The 19058-nt window shown below is 38.0% G+C and overlaps 3 protein-coding genes across 7 annotated transcripts in view; all 3 read right to left on the bottom strand.

The window, feature by feature from the left end:
- Positions 1–1178, bottom strand: part of tmem39b (transmembrane protein 39B) — a 33807-nt gene extending 32629 nt beyond the window's left edge. The window contains exons 1-2 of the mRNA XM_061895505.1: positions 999–1178; positions 311–495 (exon numbers count right to left, since the gene is read on the bottom strand). Coding sequence (XP_061751489.1) covers positions 311–441 — 131 coding nt within the window. The 5' untranslated portion in view covers positions 442–495; positions 999–1178. The remainder of the gene's footprint in view (positions 1–310; positions 496–998) is intronic.
- Positions 1179–3584: 2406 nt separating this feature from the next.
- Positions 3585–8894, bottom strand: khdrbs1a (KH domain containing, RNA binding, signal transduction associated 1a). 2 transcript variants are annotated; one of them, XR_009806174.1, is made up of 11 exons: positions 8535–8894; positions 8104–8231; positions 7786–7902; positions 7568–7714; positions 7379–7494; positions 5959–6217; positions 5767–5843; positions 5623–5684; positions 5351–5525; positions 3805–3859; positions 3585–3729 (listed from the first exon to the last, which is right to left on the bottom strand). XR_009806174.1 is itself a non-coding variant. In XM_061895508.1 (9 exons), exons 1-9 carry the CDS (start codon positions 8623–8625, stop codon positions 5416–5418), a joined length of 1107 nt encoding a protein of 368 aa, XP_061751492.1. In that variant the 5' UTR covers positions 8626–8894; the 3' UTR covers positions 4478–5415. The 2 variants fall into 2 exon arrangements, 1 of the variants encoding a protein (XP_061751492.1); XM_061895508.1 differs by lacking the exons at positions 3585–3729; positions 3805–3859 and having other exon boundaries at positions 4478–5525.
- A 598-nt stretch (positions 8895–9492) lies between these two features.
- Positions 9493–19058, bottom strand: zbtb8os (zinc finger and BTB domain containing 8 opposite strand). Of its 4 annotated transcripts, none has more exons than XM_061895514.1 (7): positions 18859–19058; positions 15545–15569; positions 13585–13706; positions 13423–13505; positions 12681–12733; positions 12527–12563; positions 9493–9717 (listed from the first exon to the last, which is right to left on the bottom strand). In XM_061895514.1, the coding sequence occupies exons 1-7, from the start codon at positions 18938–18940 to the stop codon at positions 9508–9510; spliced, it is 612 nt and encodes a 203-aa protein (XP_061751498.1). In that variant the 5' UTR covers positions 18941–19058; the 3' UTR covers positions 9493–9507. The 4 variants fall into 4 exon arrangements, with proteins under 4 accessions (XP_061751498.1, XP_061751501.1, XP_061751500.1 ...); XM_061895517.1 differs by having other exon boundaries at positions 15496–15569; positions 18859–18899; XM_061895515.1 differs by lacking the exon at positions 9493–9717 and adding an exon at positions 9760–12443 and having other exon boundaries at positions 18859–19056.

The following is a 19058-nucleotide window of genomic DNA, read 5'->3' as shown; positions in this document are numbered from 1 at the left end:
TTTCAAGAAGAAACTCCCGGGAAATTTAAAATTGCAATTTAGTAAACTAAAAAGGCCGTATTGGCATGTGTTGCAATGTTAATATTTCATCATTGATGTAGAAATTATCAGACTCCGTGGTGGGTAGTAGTGGGTTTCAGTAGGCTTTTAAGCGCACTTTATTAGTATAGTAAATCAGGCCCTTAGTCTCATTGGTCACTCGCAAATGAGGAAAAATAGAAAATTCTACCTGTTTTATGGTGAGTGTGTGTTTGGAGCAGTATGTGCATTTATCTACAGTGTCATGACTAAATGGCCAATCCAAACTCACCTTGTGCGAGATCGTACCCCTGTGACCGGGGAGCTGGTGGAGTGGTTACTGTTGCTAACGGAGCCTGGGTCACTGCTTAGTGGTGGTCTGCAGTAAGTGGTGCGGTTTGCCCCTCGCCTTCCACCTGCCATTGCAGACACACCCACGGCTCAAACCTTAGGGGATTCCTCTCCTTGCTTGAAGACCTGTTTGTAGGGAAGGGAAGGCGAATTGGGCTGCTTAATTCACTAGTAAACAGATTGCTCTTATATGATACAATTGGCAACAAAAAAATGGACTCTCTCTCTCTTGCTAGACTCTAAGGTGTGGTCTAAAAAAAGCACAAAAGTTGGCACTAAGCCATGTCATGACGACAGTATGATAAATGACCAATAAATGACAATAAAGGCCAAATTCAGCACATAATACGCCAGTTATCCGTGCTAAACATGCATCTTTTAAAACTTAAGCTATTTTGCACTAGCTGCATGAGCATCACTGAAAATAATTCAGACTGTCTACACAACGCCAAGTAGCAACATGTCGAATCATATAGGATACAACGTGCTCCAACAACGGAGCCCAGTTTCCGCCAGGACCATGCTTGATTAAATACAAAGATCTGAGGCCTAAGCTAAGTGTCTGTGGGGCGAGCTAGCTTGCTGCCAACCAAGATATCAAACTGCTCAAAGAGATAACGAAAGCTTACCTGCGACAGTGTATTAGATGTCGACTCGCGGGGTAAATTTGAAGCTAAAAGCAATAGAGTTTCAGAATCCTTATGAATGTGTTGAAGGTGTGATTTTCATTGAAATCACCAAAGACGTTCATTGTTATTGTACAAGAGATAGATATGGCAGCGAGGATATGGTAGCAACTTGTGGGCGGAGTCTTAATTAAAGGGATAGTGCCGCAAAAATGGAACCCGGAAGCGGAAGCACAACACAAACCTTTTTTTCGGGTGTAATTTGCAACTGCTGCGATGATAAGGAGGCGACTTGTCTAGGGTGGACCTAGCCTTCCGCCCAATTGTAGCTGAGATAGGCACTAGCGTGTCCCGCGACCCCAAAAGGGAATAAGCGGTAGAAATGGATGGAATTTTCAACTGATTGGAACTATGTTGTGCTATATTCATTATATTGATGTAGCACACTGATCGACAATCCCAGGTGTCCAAGTAATTGCTGTATTTGCATTGACATTGTAACAAAACGTCCATTTGCTTTCATTGGAATATTGATTTAGACCAGTGGTTCTTAACCTTGTTGGAGGTACAACCCCACCAGTTTCACCAAACCCTTCTTTAGTGAAAAATAAAACGTTTTGGGGTAACGGGACTCTCGCTGCTGTGTTGGATCCGCTTTGGACTGGACTCTCGCGACTGTGTTGGATCCATTATGGATTGATCTTTCACAGTATCATGTTCTCATAGTCATCATTGTCACCGATGTCCCACTGGGTGTGAGTTTTCCTTGCCCTTATGTGGGCCTACTGAGGATGTCGTAGTGGTTTGAGACACTAGTGATTTAGGGCTATATAAGTAAACATTGATTGATTGATTGATTTTTTTCATATTCAAGAAAAAGTCATGTTTTTTTTTACTGGTGCACAAAATGAACGTGCATGAACATCACTTCGTTCAAAGAACAAAACCAACACAGTGCATGAACTCACAACAAATTCCACTCCTTACTCACATTACCATGAATGATTAACGTGGACCCCGACTTAAACAAGATGAAAGACGTAATCGGGTGTTACCATTTAGTGGTCAATTGTACGGAATATGTACTGAACTGTGTAAACTGTATTGTTTCAAAAAATGTATTCACTTCCTTTGCAATCCAAAAACCTGCAAATCAGATGAAAAGTAGAGGGAACATTTGGAGGTATCCATATTATGGCGATAGGGAGAAGTTTTTATTTACACGATAAGTCGGATGTGTCTTTACCTCCGTGGCAGAGGCTCCGCCGAACCCCTAAGGCCGACTCACCAAACGCCTAGGGTTCGATCGAACCCAGGTTAAGAACCACTGATTTAGGCAGACTTTTTTGAACGCCAGTGGGGAATTGTTTGACACTGTGGCCCAGTTGCAAGAGGAAGCGGTAACTATACCACTCTTAAAGGCAATAAAAAGAGGAAGAAATAAATGAAATATAATCCAGTACCAACAATACAACAGCAATAAGGGACAACAAAAACAATATTGTAATAAACATGCATTATGTATTACATAAGGGTGAGGGATACAGGCATCAGTAAATCGAATGTAATGCTTTAAATGAAACTTAAAACACAATCAATGCCCATGTCCAACTGCATATCGGTATAATATGGTCAAAAGCATACAATTGGCTGTACAGAGAAAAAAAGATAAGCTTTTGACAATGTTGAATTGTTGAAAAGTTAACTGTGGCCAAATGAAGCGCTGATGCAATCATTAGATGTATTGTAAGCACAATACCAATGGGCGCAATTTGCAAAATGCGCAACGGCAAATTGAATGTCAAATCAAATATTTATTGGATTATTCACTATACAGGGTATACCCACGACTAAACTACTGACTAAACTACTACCACAACTTGGTTTACTATTTATAAAATATAATGTAGGGTTACCTGGAACTTGAAATAGGCCACCCGGCCTGAATCCACACTTCCCTCACAAACACCTTCATTTCCCAACCCTCACACTTGGATAAATAGGCCTTGATGCCATCTACACAGTGTTGGGAGACTGTTTTGCTGGTAGAATGCGCCCAAATTTGCAAAGTGCGTGAGATTGGTGAAATGCTTACAACAGAATCACCATGCGAGCAGCCCCGTCAAGCGCAATAATCATAGTTAATGTCGGAGCATTGTGTACTATTGCTGTTGGAAGGTGGGCAACCTAATTATCCCAAATCATCAAAATAAAACGGGACTTATTTTGTCAGCAACAATTGCATTTTGAGTATAGACTATCTCGAAATGCAGTTTTCCCGCCACATTTGGAAAAACTGGGTCTGGAGGTTTGATTCGTACAAAGTGTCCCATTTTTTTAACGGCTCCCATAGTGGTTAATGATTTTTATAGCACTCATTTTCGTGAAATCCATCATGGCATTAGATTTTTAATGACCCACGGAAAGCTTGGTACATGTAGGAGTGCGAAATACACTGTATTGGCACTAGTATCTAAAGGTTTGCATTCCAGATTTATAGATCTTGCGTGGACACTCATCTGGGAGACTGGTCATTAACTGTATGCTCCTTACACTTTATTTACATGATCATAAAACAAGCGGCAAATCTGAATTTCCACTCCCAAAAAGGGTTTTATTATGAAACACTTCCTCATAGAGGAAAATAAATCAGAAGAGCAGTGTGCTCAGTAAACATCTTGGAGGCAGTGGTGACAGAAAGCCTCCCCCTCTTTCCCAAGACACTCATTAGGATCTGTAGAGAGATTTAAAGATAGTGTCAGAAACTAGGAATCTTAGAAGTGTTATTGAAAATGTCCTTTCAACTGACCTTAAGTCTTGGAGATTTGGGAAGTCATTGCATCATGAGACAATTCCCTGTCAACCTACAAAGAAATATCAATGAGCTCTCGAACTCACTCTGCACAAGCATGCACTTAACAAAATTCCCATTAGCAAACATGCAAAGTATGATGCTACTTAAGATTCATGCAACTCAAAAGTTTTTCCCAGAACAGTATTACTATAACATTAAATGATATGCAGATAATGTTGGCAAAACAAGGTATTTAATAAATTTAGACCAGGTTTTATTGAGTTGCATCACAACCATTTCTGATCGTTTTGTACGGCTTATTTTGCTCGGCATAGCTACAGATAGCAAATTTTGCACTTCCAATGGTTTTTGATGTTTTGATGACATTGCATTTCCTTATGCGTTGCACATAAAATAAAACAATATCTATTAAATGAGTGTTGGTTAGTTTTACCTTCTTTGTGGCGATCTTTTGGCTTTTAGAATCCTCCCCTCTGCGTTTTGTTTCTTTTATAAAAAGCAGCCAGCATGACTTTGAAGCAAAGTCAAGTAAGACCCCTGCAAGCTTGATTTGGAATACTGTTGAGATTCAGTTACTGCAAGTAGCTGAAAATATGTTGCCTTTGAGAGTTGGTTGACAATACATATTCAAGCAATATAGCAAGTTCATTGTATATTTGGCAGACCATTACTTGTGGAATGATGAGCTTTATTTTTGTAGGTGACATTACAAGTGTAGTTTAGAAAATTTTGAAAAACCAAACTAAGCTCAATGTCAACATTTTTTGTTTTGGTTTTTAAGGAAAAAAAAAAAAAAAAAAGTACACAGTATACATAGCTTAGTCAGTGTCAAATACACTGGTACACCAACGAAAATCCTTTTTGGTACAACAAAAGCAAAATACCACTTTTATCTCATTTTAACTGAAACTACAAACTTTATTGAAAAACGCAATGCAGAGAAGACATTTGGGGTATATTTAGTATCCTATTTAGCCAGAAGTACACAATTATGCATTTTAGTGCGGCTTGAAACAAACTGTCCTACATTATGTACAAAATATTGAGGTGGCTGCAGCCTCCCATACACACACTGGGACCTAGTGGGCTTTTGTTTTGCAAGTACTGGTAGGACAAAGTATCAGGCATTTTTCTTTGTTGGATGTATTAGTATAACATCAGGAAGCTATCATTCGATAAAAGATTACAGTTGTATGCATTTGTGTTGCACCACAAACATTTTGTATCTTACTCAAACCAGGCTAATTTAAGTTTGCAAGAAAATCTGTCTATCACAGTCAGATTTATTTTTTTCCTCGCCAGATTTAACATTTCTGGTACAATTAAAAAATAACCATCAAATATCGTTAAAATATGAATGCCTTAGGTTTACGTCACGCTGGACCTCCACTGTTTACTACTCTATTGTAACAGTTACTAAATAGAAATATGGTTAAAGACATTAACTCTTAACCCCAAGAACTGTGACAGCCAACAAAATGTGTACCAAGTTTAAAAAATAAAATGAACTATAAAAAGAGGAAAACGAGAAGGAAATTACTTTTGAAACGTTAAGTGGGTTACAATCGAAGACAGTTGCTATAGCAACTCTCTACCAGTAGCCGCTCAGTATCTTCCATAGGGATGCTCTCTATAGTTCCCTTTATTCTGCCTGGCTGGAGCAGCCTTGCCTCCAGCTGCACCACCGGACCAAGAGTTATCCCAGTCATCTTGAGCTTTAAAAAAAGGGAAGAAAGGGGAGTAGGGGGTTCAATAAAGACATTAGTGAAAGGGGCAAATTGTACTTAAACATTGGGAGAGTTGAAGGCTCACCATATTGATCATAAGAGGGTTCTTGCGGTTCTCCATGCCCGTAGTCATAATATTCTGTATCCCTGAAAAAGAGATTTCAAACGTGAGCAAACTGCTTGTTTTCAGTACTGTGGGTGTATGCTGTGTATTTGAATCTTCACTTACGCTGGCACAGGCTGCTGGCTATAATAACTGTCATACCCCTCATAGGCTGGCTCTGCATATGAATCCTCATAAGCAGGCTGGAAGGAAGATAAATCACTGAGTACATTATCATGGCAAAAAGATGGCAAGCCTTGCGTTTGAATAACCACATTTATTGAGATCTAAAATAAGAAATCTGTGTTAACAGCTTACATATTCTTCATAGGACTCAGGTTTGGGTTGAGCCCCTGAAGGGGGAACTTGCTGGTGGGAAAGGGCAGAAGAGGGAAGCATCCTTGGTGCCCCACCTGAAGGGGGTCTGGAGCGGGAAGCAGAAGCACCCCTACCAGAAGCATTGACTGGTCCACCCCTACCGGATGGCGCACCTCTGCCATTACCCCGACCCATTGCGCCACGTGGGGCTCCACCACGCATAGCTCCACGAGGACCACCGCGAGGCATTCCACGGCCCCTAAAAGTAATAAATAAGGAGCTTGTTAGCAATGCCAAGCATATCTTAAAAGCACAGACTACAGCAGGGGTCACCAACGCGGGGCCAGCGGGCACCAGGTAGCCAGTAAGGACCAGATGAGTAGCCCGCTGGCCTGTTCTAAAAATAGCAGCACTTACTAGCAAGCTGGTCTCGCTTTGCTAGACATGTTTTATTCTAAGAGAGACAAAACTCAAATAGAATTTAAAAATTCCAAAACATATTTTAAAAGACTTGGTTGTTGTTTAAATAAATTCATTTTTTACTTTGCTTCTTATAACTTTCAGAAAGACAATTTTAGAGAAAAAAATACAACCTTAAAAATTATGTTAGGATTTTCAAACACATACCTTTTTACCTTTTAAATTCCCTTCTTTCCTGACAGTTGAAATTAATGTTCAAGTATTTTTTTATTTTATTGTAAAGAATAATAAATACATTTTAATTTAATTCTTCATTTTGGCTTCTCTTTTTTCGACGAAGAATATTAGTGAAATATTTCTTTACTTTTTATGATTAAAATTCAAAAAAATTATTCTGGCAAATTCAGAAAATCTTTAGAATCAGATTTAAATCCTATTTCAAAGTCTTTTGAATGTCTTAAAATTTTTGTTCTGGAAAATCTAGATGAAATAATGCATTTTGTTATATATTCTAACAAATGCAGATTGGATTTTAACGTATTTAACACGTCATCAAAATTCTAAAATGAATCTGAATCAGGAAAAATTACTAATGATGTTCCATACATTTTTATTTTTTCAAAAATATTCTAATTATCTAGTTTTTCCTCTTTTTTTCTGTTGAATTATGAATTTTAAAGAGTCGAAATTGAAGATAAACTATGTTTCAAAATGTATTTTAAATGTTTTTCCTGTTTTGTCCTCTTTTAAACTGTTCAATTAAGTCTTTTTATCATTTATTCTCTACAAAAAAACATACATAAAAGGAAAAAAAATGTACATATATATATCTATTTATTTATTTGGGGAAATTGAGCAAATTGGCTGTTTCTGGCAATTTATTTTAGTGTGTATCAAACTGGTAGCCCTTCGCATAAATCTGTACCCAAGAAGTAGCTCTTGGTTTCAAAAAGGTTGGTGACCCCTGGACTACAGTGACCTAATAGCCTGTGTGTCCTACCTTGGTCCTGGTGGTACTCCACGCCCTCTTGGGTGCCCACCACGGCCCCTGCCTGAACCATCCTGTGATCCGTTGAGGAAGTGGGGGTCCATGTATGGGTCATACTCACCGGGTTCCTAAACACAAAAACTTGTTCAAGCATCATAGATATCAAAGTAGACAACTTACAATGAAGTGTGATTGACATACTGGGATAAGGAATTTCTTGACCTCATCCATAGCATGAGCCATTCTGAGGTATGCTTCTGGGATAGGTGCCATCACCTCAATGAAAACATGCAACTCCATAGAAAGGTGAGCGTATTTAGCCTCACCACCATTTCGCAGTTCTTCCTCCTAAAAAGGGAAATTCAAATTGTGAGGGAATTCTAGTAAATCACATGTTTATTTAGAAACATAACACTTACCTTAGACTTATCTCTCATGGATCCCTTTCCCAAAACTGAAATCTTTGCACCAGTCTCTTCCTGGAGCCTCTTGATTGTACTGCCCTGGGGTCCCAAAAGCTTACCAACAAAATTGACCTTTTGAGGGTGAAAAGAAACATGGAAAGATCAGCACACCTTAACGATCTATTCTCCTAACGCACCAGTATCAGTTTACTCATGCAGATATATGAATGTACAACAAAATTATGAATTGTTGAAACCAAAAGCAGAAAAACATACAAATAATATTGAAATCAACGTCAGCTAAATTGATGTGAAAGAAAATTCTGTTCTCACCCTGGGAAACTGCTTGGATGGAATGAGTACTCGTTCTTTGAGCTTGTGAGTCTTTGTGGCAAATATATCCAAGTAGGACTCTTTCTCAGGCTCTTTCTTTGGGCCTCCTGTCTGGATCCTGTCGATCTCTGCAGAATAATAAAACAAATTAATTATCTGCATGTACCTCTTCGAAAATGAAATAACATCGTCCACATTATTGAATTTCACAATTGAAATAAAAACATAGATAATGGGTGTTAAGTAGTTAAATATGGAAACAAAAACCTAATATATATAGGACGACGAAATAGCATGAGGTTGACCTACATCGTTAAACCACGTGTTTAACTCGCCATTGTTCTCTGCAGCCGAGCGATTAAAGCAGAGGGCCCAAAGCCGGCCATTAGTTTTTGGCGCCGTAAGAATACACGGTAAACGAAACAATTTACCTGCAGAAATAAGTTTCATGGCGTGTGTGAAGGACGAATCCAGGCTGTCTTTCTCGGCAAGGAGTTCGGGAAGGTATTTACTGTCTTCCATTTTGCTTTTCTTCTGCTGGGTGCTCGACGCAATGGCGGACTGGGTTAGGCCTTCTTTGTTAGCAATAGCTTCGATCACAACCAGAAAACACGATATAATTTAGCAAATGAAGCGTCGCTTGCTTCGCTTGGTTATTACGGGATAAAAATCAAGCTCAAATGATGATAATGATAATATAATTGTTCGTTCTCGGCAACAGCGTGTAGATACTTCGCTGGAGCGTCCACTGCAAGCCGTTGCCTCTCCTCAATGGACAAAGGCGAAATGGCGCAGCTGTATTTGAGCGAGAAGAAAGGCGGGAGCTGGACGTGACGTAACGGGCACGTCACAGCCCCAGTTTCGCAAGATTAAACCCACCAAACAGACAAAAAATCTACTGATAGAATACCTAAAATTAAGAAAGCTAAGATGTGGATGTTTTGCTCGGATGACTTAGTGTATATTCGGTATGATAGATTGATTACACAGTGTGTGAATGTGGAAATACTGTCAAAGCGCTTTAAAAGGGGTTAGAAAAGCGCAATGGAAGTACAACCATTTACCATTTACACGTATTTACTCCACCACAGTATGAACGTCTAAACAAATTTTAACATTGCCAGCGAAAAGCCTAAAAAAAGGCATCAATGAATTACTTTATTTTATCTGAAGAAATGTATTTGTTCTTTTCGTTTGTATTGAAATGTACTGCATGCAATTGCATACATTTTAATTCCACGTTATTTAATTATGAGCAACATTAGTTTCGTGTTTTCTAATGTAACAAGTATGATGTTGTCATACATTACATATTTCCAGTTAAAATAAAAATCGGATTGGATTTATGATTTCAAAGCAAATTATCAATTAAATTGTATATTTTAAAAATAAAAGATTTTACAGTTAAAAATGCATCAGTCGGTGAAATCTCTGTGTGTCTACACGCAAGAGGATCCACCCTGGCCCCACTATGGACTGGACTCTTACATTATTAACTGTATCCACTCTGCATCCATTGCACCAGTCACCCAAGGTATCCCAACATCTGCGTTCCCTTACAGAGTTTCTCGTTGTTCCCATTGGGTTGAGTTTTTCCTTGCCCTGATGTGGGATCTGAGCAGAGGATGTTCATGATTAAGAGCTACACAAGCAAACTTTGATTTATTGATTTATTGACTAATAACTGTGATGTGGCCCTCCAAGAAAACCAGTTTGATGCCTCTGGTCTACAGTATAGCCAGGACAGAAAGTAAAAAGGAGTAGTACAATAAAAGTAGAAAAGACAAAACAAATAAGTAAGACACTATATACAGACATTTAGCACACATATTGCATCCCATAAAACAAATATTTTTCGCCATACAGTCGTCACGTCACATCAAATATTGCAGTTTCACCACATTGCAAATATTTTTGCTTTTTTAAAGCATATTCTACGACATATTTTCCCTAAATGTATTTTTTTAAACCATAAGAAACCGCTAAATGAAAAAGAAAATCAATACTACAGTAGTATTGGCCACAAGATAACCAAACCAATCAGATCACGCTGTTCGGTATGACTCATGATTGGCTCAACCTCAGACAGTGTTACTGTATTGGAATGAGAGTGTAAAGGTGATTTAAAAGTTGTTTCATATCTATAGGGCTTTTATGTTGAAAAATGTATTTAGAAACTAGCAAACAGGTTTTTAATGTTGTAGCTATGAACATTTTTGAGTAATCTAATTGCATCCTATGGCAAATAAATGTATCCATTTGAGTGATACAGCTACTTGGAAATATTGAAACATTTAAAATATTGTAGGGGATTATTTCGTCTACAACTACAACCACATTTTACATTGTAGATTAATGTGATGATTACTCTTGTTAGATAACTATAGTTATGATAAATATGTGGAAAATTAGACGCAAAAGACAACAATTTTTAAAGCATGCAGCAACAGCCAGTGTATCTTTAAGAATGTAAGGGTTTGTGTAGCCTATTTACAGTTACTGGACTACTTAATTGCCAAAGTACCATGATGACCACTTTGGTTGGGGTTTAATGTGCCTTTAGAATACATTGATGTATTTAATGCTTAACTAATATGGCATGTTAATGTCACAATTCAATTCAGTACTTCTCAAAAACCTATGTTGAAACAAAAAATCACATATGACTACTCCCTCTAAAAATCAAGAACAGATTTGTAGATATGTATATTTATTTTTTCAGCAGTGTAAACCACAAAAACAATATATTTCCATATCTTAAAGGTTATTAAAGATTATTAAAAACAATTGAGGTACAAAAAAAATAAACAGTTCGAAGTTGGTTAACCTAAGACAGTCCACAATTTTTTGATTACTAGTGTAATTCACATCCCTGAAAGGGAACTGCACTTTTTTTTTTTTTTAATTTTGCCGATCCGTCACAATCATTATGACAAGAGTTTTTGTATTCTAAATGGTAGTAATCGGCTCGTTCAAGGTGGCTAACAATGCAGCTAATTGGAGCCATCATATCTACTTCTTAATCACTTTAAAAATGCATCAAGAAACCACCAAAAATACTTAATTTACGTTTCGCAACCTGTATAACCAAGCTGTAGGGAGATTGTTATTGTAGGATAGTAACACATCGCTTGGACAGCATGCAAGCTAGCTGCGGCTAGAGGTAAGCTATCTTTTACACAGTAGCTGAATACCTTTTGAGTTTGTAATGCAGAACACAATGACATATTACACCGATCTGTACTGACTGAAACACATGAAACATCATATTGCATGATCTATAAAGTATTAGCCCACATTTCCTGTTTTGTTTGTACACAGCTAGATCGACAGCATGTGTACTGTAGTTGTAATAACAAGCTTGATGATCATTATAATGACTCACTTGACGGACAGTTGTTTGTTTGGTCTAGCTGCCCAGGGACGTTTTTCCTGGTTTATTTCGAGGTAAGAACTCTACTTATGTCAGCATAGCTTGGCTCCAAGTTCCAAATCAACACCGTGAACTAGTCACGCCGACCATACTCTCTCGGCTTCTGTCTGCTCAGTTTCACCCTTCCTTCGTGTTTGCTTCTATCAGCAGCAATTCATCCTCTGTATAGTCAGCCTCAGATAGATAAGGTTGTGAATCCTCATTTGTCAAAAATAGCAATCTTTCTCTTCTATTACCATGATGACAACACAGACATTTGTAGCCAGAAGTCAGAAGTGAGCTACTATGGAAACAGAAATAAGTGCGCTGAGGAAAGAAGTTCCAGCAATGATTAAAATGACAAAAATACAGTAAATATTGTACATATTACACATATTGTTATGAACGTGTTTGTTACTACAGTATACATAGACTTGCAGTGTGTATATAAAACATTAATGGAGGGTTTTGAAGGTTTTTTTAGAGGGCTTTGAAGGCTTCAACAGTGACTCTCATTAGCCGCATTTTTCTCATCTTTAGAATCCTAAAAAAAGAAAACAAACGTGTGTTCTTGTCACTCATTATGATTGTGAAAATTCCAAACTTGTGCAGTTCCCTTTGAATAGTAATATGTTTCAAAAAGATCAGATCATGATTTAGTTATTTTTTTTGTTTTTGTTGAAGCATTCATGATAAATAATTAATCTGCCACAGAATTTAGAAGCAAACATTAAGTTACAATTCAGATCTGTCATTTCTTACGTAAAGATAATGCCATTTAATATGGCTAAAAAGTATTGCAGTCCCAACGAACCAACACGTGATGAAAATTTTTCAGGTATCAGATATCAACAATTGCAAATATCTCAGGTTTTTCATTGTCGTAGATTTGCATTGCTGAGTATGTAATGGCTTTCACTTCTGTACCCTAGAATGACAAACACAGTCATACTGTATGATTTCTTTCATTTTGTAATTTTCCTTTTACCAACTGTCAAGCAGGATTCTTACCTGTGGATGCTTTGCCAGTGAGAATTCTTCCCCCCACCTTTAACACAAACACACACACCACAAAAAAGTACAAGATGAGGAAGATAGGATTTGAGAGAATGCATTTTGTTTTTACTTATAGGTCTTATTTTACTGAGGGGCTCAAAATACTTACCCGAGGGAACGAATCTTAAAGTTCATTCTGTCTATGTGCAAAACTTTAACTTCCTGTTAGAAGAAAACAATAAATCATGCACTGCAGTATTTGATGACACATACAACAATGTGGTGTATGTGTCTGCACATTATGACACTAACTCAAAAAATACCTGGCCAACAGATGATGTGCTTTAAAAGTCTGTGGCCTTTCCATTATGCAATTAGAAGAAAGTGATTACTAAGTTTGAAGCCTGGTTGAGGGAGTGAGTGGGAATTCTACAAATTGAAAAACTAAGATATGGTAACTTACAAAACTGACATCTGATAACTTACAGAAATCATGTGGTGTGTGGAGACCGATCTTGAAATACCCGAAACTGTAGTCAACCCCCCCAAGAAGTATCTGTCTTGACATCATTGATGAAAGTGGACATTCAACTGATATGTTAAGCCTCTTTGTGTGTATTTTGTTTTTACATGTTATAATTTATGTAAAAACCTTATTTATTTATTATTTTTATTTTCATATTTTATTTATTTATTCATTCATTGATTGTATTGTTATATATGTATATGTTTATCTGTTGTTTCAATTATAAAGAAAACTGAAAATAAAAATACTTTGAAAAAAACAGAGGAGGAAAGTGATTACCAATTTATTTCTACTACAACTTGTGGATAAGAAGACAGCCATGATTTTTGTATGTATAAATTCACTCCATGGCAAGCGCCCTTTTAAGCAATGTCTGACTACTCACCCGAGGAATAAAGAATATTTCTGCACTGAACTTGTACAGCCAATCATCAAGGAAATGGAAGAGCAGAGATTCCATGTCATCCCCTAAATACAGCAGGAAGATGGTATTAATATTTGTAGAGGATAAATCATTGTGATCAGAAAACTGTATTTGCGCGGTTACCTTCTGACTCAATTTTAACAGTATCAATCGGTTCAACTGTTTCCGTGTCTGTCATGTAGCCAAACATTCCCATGGCACATTGCTCAAAGGCTTCCTCCAGAGATCCTCCCCATGAGTGGATTCTTAAAAGGTGGATCACATTTTAACATAAATGGAACTGAACTTTTTTGGAATTTTGCCTATCATTCACAGCCCCTATGAGAGACAAGAACACATGTTTTTTCTTTTTTTTATGCATTCTATTTTGTAATATACAACGTGACTATCAAAGAAGCTAATGGGAATAGTCTACTACGCCCATAAAAACCTGTTAAAACAGATCCAAAAACAGCCAACAATACTCCACTTACATCTCATGACCTGAATATTAACCAAGTATGAGTGCTATTGTTATTATAGGCGCAAAGGCCAAGGAACTAACGGCGCCGTGATCACAGAGAGGAAATTTGCTTATGCAGCTAATGACGTACTAAGCCGGTGAGCTGCTGCACAGCCTCGAAGTTGGTAAAAGTTAATTCTGGATTATAAATCATGCATCTCACTTGTACAGTAGAAAGTTCTGGTCATAAACCGAGAAGATGGTCAACTTTGACATTCAACTTAGACCCGGAGATGGCGGGAAAGACTTAAGATGCTTGCTTGCGCCTCTTCTTTTTTTCTCACCTGTGTGAAGATTATTATTAATTCTATGTCCAAACAGGAAGTTACGAACATCCCACCAGTCGGCATTCTCACAGACAGCAGACATCATACAGTAAGTGATTGTTTTAAGTACATAGTTTCCTATTTCTTGTTCAGCATTGTGCTGCTTGCTGGGTCTGTTTACCACTCAACTTTTAAAACTTGTTGCACATCCATTCATTTATTTTCTACATCTTGTGCCTTTTGGGGTCCTCCGTATATTCAGGCTGATAAAAATAAGGATTTGGATCATAATTTGTCCCAATGTGGTAATTGTTTTCTTTCATGAAACCTGCCACGAGTAGTAGAAGTAGTTGTTGTTGAAAGAAATAGCAAACTTTGTGATGCGTCTGTGTCTAAAATGACCAAAATACATATGTATTACATGTTATTATGAATTTTCTTGTTACTACATTACACATATACTTACAGTGTGTATATAAAACTTTGAAGATTTTTAGATGTTTTTAGAGCGCAGAATAGACCAAATCAAAATCAAAAAGAAGTCAACAAAGACTGTCAGCCATCCGAAAACTTAAAAGGACTATATGTTGCACCTCACCTCCTGTTATTACTGTACCAAAGCATTGCTCAACCCATCCTTCTGTACTGTTCCACATGTTTTTTCACCATGCTTTCTGTAACCAACCGGACCAAACTCACACACATTACAAACATAGCAGCTAAAATCATCGGCTTACCCACACCCAACATTTCAGACTTAAACCACAGGTCCATCACTCGACTGGCAAACACAATAGTCCAGGATATCAGTCACCCATTACACAAATACATAATCCCACTACCATCAGGGCGCAGGTACAGAACCATCTATTCCGGAGGGCCCGCCTCAGGAAAAGCCTTATCCCTGCAGCTACAGTATAGCCGCCCTTAACAGCAGGCCCAGCCGACCCGTCTGATAAAGCCTGTAAATGTGTTGGTCATGTATGATGTGTTTTTGTAATTTTTGTTTTGTGATGTGTAATGTCTATATGTTTAAATGTACGGCAGTGAAAATGAATTTCCCCAACGGAGACCAATAAACCTAAATAAACCTAAATCTTGTTACCTCCATCATTAGCCTACTTTTTTCATGTTTCTTTACAGTTTAGAATGCATATAAAAAAAACAAAACACATGTGTTTTTGTCTCACGTGACAATTGTGAATGATGGTCAAATTTCCCCAAAATGTTGTTCCCCTTTTACATATACATGACTGAGTTTGTCACCAAAACAAGTCAGATCAGCTGGTAATTTTGCCATCCATGAAACACTCACTGTACATCTGCTGTATGATCCAAGTCTGTAACAAACAAACACATGGTGATAAGATTTGAAGATTATATTAGTTACTGAAAACTGGAAATCTGTTCCGGTAATTAAGTTTCTAAATGCAAAATGAAACAACAATTCTAAGTCTTGTGGTCCTGGTCTGATACAATCTGATACCATGTTGAACTCTAACTTATAATAATAATTCACCCCTAAACAATATCCTACCCTAATACCCTACTGTGTAATATTACCCTTCGAGTGCAATACGTCCGACACTGATTGTTATTAATTACTCCGGTACTCTTGTCTTGTTCTGTATATTGTACAGTATTTTGTATTTCTATAGTGTTTTGTGTATTGTACAGGATTGCTTATTATTTTAATTGGATAGTAGTCTATTTCAATTGTTAGTTTTTTCTTTATAACCTCTTGTGTAATTTATTTTTTACCCCATATTTGTTCCCACTGCCGCACCAGGCAACTTGAACCCTAAACTAACATCCTCCCCACTCCACATCCCACCTCCCCGGATTGTAAATAATCAAATGTATATACTTGTTATTATGCTTTCATATCTCTCTGTGTCCACTACTTGCTGTACATATCCTACGAAGTCAGACATACACTGTTTCAATGTCCATTTCTCAGATGATGCAATTGTTGATGACTGAAGTGCTGATATCAACCAAACCTACCACCCCTCCGCATTCCACTCCCCGAATGTATAAACTCTGATGATTAACTTGTGTGATGACTGCATTATGCTGATAGTACAAACCCCGTTTCCATATGAGTTGGGAAATTGTGTTATATGTAAATATAAAAGGAATACAATGATTTGCGAATCCTTTTCAACCCATATTCAATTGAATGCACTACAAAGACAAAATATTTGATGTTCAAACTCATAGACTTTATTTTTTTTCAAATAATAATTAACTTATAATAATTAACAACTCATGGCTGCAACACGTGCCAAAGTAGTTGGGAAAGGGCATGTTCACCACTGTGTTACACCACATTTTCTTTTAACAACACTCAATAAACATTTGGGAAATGAGGAAACTAATTGTTGAAGCTTTGAAAGTGGAATTCTTTCCCATTCTTGTTTTATGTAGAGCTTTAGTCTTTCAACAGTCTGGGGTCTCTGCTGTCGTATTTTACGCTTCATAATGCGCCACACATTTTCGATGGGAGACATGTCTGGACTGCAGGCGGGCCAGGAAAGTACCCGCACTCTTTTACTACGAAGCCAGGCTGTTGTAACATGTGGCTTGGCAATGTTTTGCTGAAATAAGCAGGGGCGTCCATAATAATGTTGCTTGGATGACAACATATGTTGCTCCAAAACCTGTATTGACCATTCAGCATTAATGGTGCCTTCACAGATGTGTAAGTTACCCATGCCTTGGGCACTAATACACCCCCATACCATCACAGTTGCTGGCTTTTGAACTTTGCGCCTACAACAATCCGGATGGTTATTTTCCTCTTTGTTCCGGAGGACACCACGTCCACAGTTTCCAAATATAATTTGAAATGTGGACTCGTCAGACCACAGAACACTTTACCACTTTGCATCAGTCCATCTTAGATGAGTTCAGGCCCAGCGAAGCCGGCGGCGTTCCTGGGTGTTGTTGATTAATGGCTTTCGCTTTGCATAGTAGAGTTTTAACTTGCACTTATAGATGTAGCGACCAACTGTAGTTACTGACAGTGGTTTTATGAAGTGTTCCTGAGCCAATGAGGTGATATCCTTTACACACTGATGTCGGTTTTTGATGCAGTACCGCCTGAGGGATCAAAGCTCCGTAATATCATCGCTTACATGCAGTGATTTCTCCAGATTCTCTGAACCTTTTGATGATTTTACGAACCGTAGATGGTAAAATCCCTAAATTCCTTGCAATAACTCGTTGAGAAATGTTGTTCTAAAACTGTTCGACAATTTGCTTACAAATTAGTGACTCTCGCCCCATCCTTGTTTATGAATTACTTAGCATTTCATGGAAGCTGCTTTATACCCAATCATAAATAAATAAATAAATGGGTTGTACTTGTATAGCGCTTTTCTACCTACAAGGTACTCAAAGCGCTTTGACACTACTTCCACATTTACCCATTCACACACACATTCACACACTGATGGAGGGAGCTGCCATGCAAGGCGCTAACCAGTACCCATCAGGAGCAAGGGTGAAGTGTCTTGCTCAGGACACAACGGACGTGACGAGGTTGGTACTCGGTGGGGATTGAACCAGGGACCCTCGGGTTGCGCACGGCCACTCTTCCATTGCGCCACATAGCACCCACCTGTTCCCAATTAGCCTGCTCAACTGTGGGATGTTCCAAATAAGTGTTTGATTAGCATTCCTCAACTTTATCAGTATTTATTGCCACCTTTCCCAGCTTCTTTGTCACGTGTTGCTAAGAATCAAATTCTAAAGCTAATGATTTGCAAAAAAAAAAAAAAATGTTTATCAGTTTTAACTTAAAATATGTTGTCTTTGTAGCATATTCAATTGAATATGGGTTGAAAATGATTTGCAAATCATTGTATTCTGTTTATATTTACAGCCAACACAATTTCCCAACTATATGGAAACGGGGTTTGTACTATGCATTAATAAAATGTACCATGAATTGATTAACGTGGACCCCGACTTAAAGAAGTTGAAAAACTTATTTGGGTGTCACCATTTAGTGGTCTATTGTACGGAATATGTACTGTACTGTGCAATCTACTAATAAAAGTTTCAATCAATCAAAACCTTAAATTGGAGTCCTTAATCTCGTTATATGCAAATATAATGACAATAAAGTCCATTCTATTCTATTATATTCTCAATCCAAGAAACGGCAAAATAACTAAAGACTCTAATTAAATTACTTTGCATTTATTTCCCCAGAAGGCAGGGTACACCCTGGACAAGTCGCCACCTCATCGCAGGGCCAACACAGATAGACAGACAACATTCACACTCACATTCACACACTAGCTGAGATAGGCGCCAGCGCCCCCCGTGACCCCAAAAGGGAATAAGCGGTAGAAAAATGGATGGATGGATTATTTCCCCAGAGCCTTCCCGTGTCTCAAACTCACTTGCCGTATTCCCATAGTTTGTAAACAATAGATAAATACAATACCTGTAAAAATAATAGACAAAACCGCAAATAGACAGACATTTGTAAAATAATAATGATATCATAATGATATCGACCCAACACTGTACTATTACAACCGTGGTGTCGATACTGTCAATGTGTGTATCTAGCCTCTAGCAATACTTAAAGCTAGCTCTTAAACTATCACTTACATTCATATTTCTTGACGATTGGCGGGTATTTAGATTTGTTTTTTTCCTGGGCCTCCGTCAGGTCTAGCTTGCGGTCGTCCATTTCGGCCACAAATCGTGAAGCCTTCAAATAGTTTGCCGGATAAGAAGTTTGGGCACGTCGTGTTGAACAGGCTGAGGCTTTCTCGGTTTCACTCTGGTCGGTGGGCGGGACACTCAAG

This window comes from Nerophis ophidion, linkage group LG03 (genome assembly GCF_033978795.1).
Source record: "Nerophis ophidion isolate RoL-2023_Sa linkage group LG03, RoL_Noph_v1.0, whole genome shotgun sequence".
NCBI classification, from domain to species: domain Eukaryota; kingdom Metazoa; phylum Chordata; class Actinopteri; order Syngnathiformes; family Syngnathidae; genus Nerophis; species Nerophis ophidion.
The sequence above is the reverse complement of the archived record's forward strand: the minus strand, read 5'-3'. Positions and strand labels throughout refer to the sequence as shown.

What these genes read in the sequence shown, in the direction of transcription:
- khdrbs1a (XM_061895508.1), bottom strand. Translation starts at nt 8,625, where the DNA reads ATGGAAGACAGTAAATACCTTCCCGAACTCCTTGCCGAGAAAGACAGC. An exon ending in AGCCAGCAGCCTGTGCCAGC is followed by an intron (nt 5,685 to 5,766) that starts GTAAGTGAAGAT and finishes TCTCTTTTTCAG; the next exon opens with GGATACAGAATATTATGACT. An exon ending in ACCCTCTTATGATCAATATG is followed by an intron (nt 5,526 to 5,622) that starts GTGAGCCTTCAA and finishes CTTTTTTTAAAG; the next exon opens with CTCAAGATGACTGGGATAAC.
- zbtb8os (XM_061895514.1), bottom strand. Translation starts at nt 18,940, where the DNA reads ATGGACGACCGCAAGCTAGACCTGACGGAGGCCCAGGAAAAAAACAAA. An exon ending in AATCGTCAAGAAATATGAAT is followed by an intron (nt 15,570 to 18,858) that starts GTAAGTGATAGT and finishes TGTTTGTTACAG; the next exon opens with ACTTGGATCATACAGCAGAT. An exon ending in TGTTAAAATTGAGTCAGAAG is followed by an intron (nt 13,506 to 13,584) that starts GTAACCGCGCAA and finishes TGCTGTATTTAG; the next exon opens with GGGATGACATGGAATCTCTG.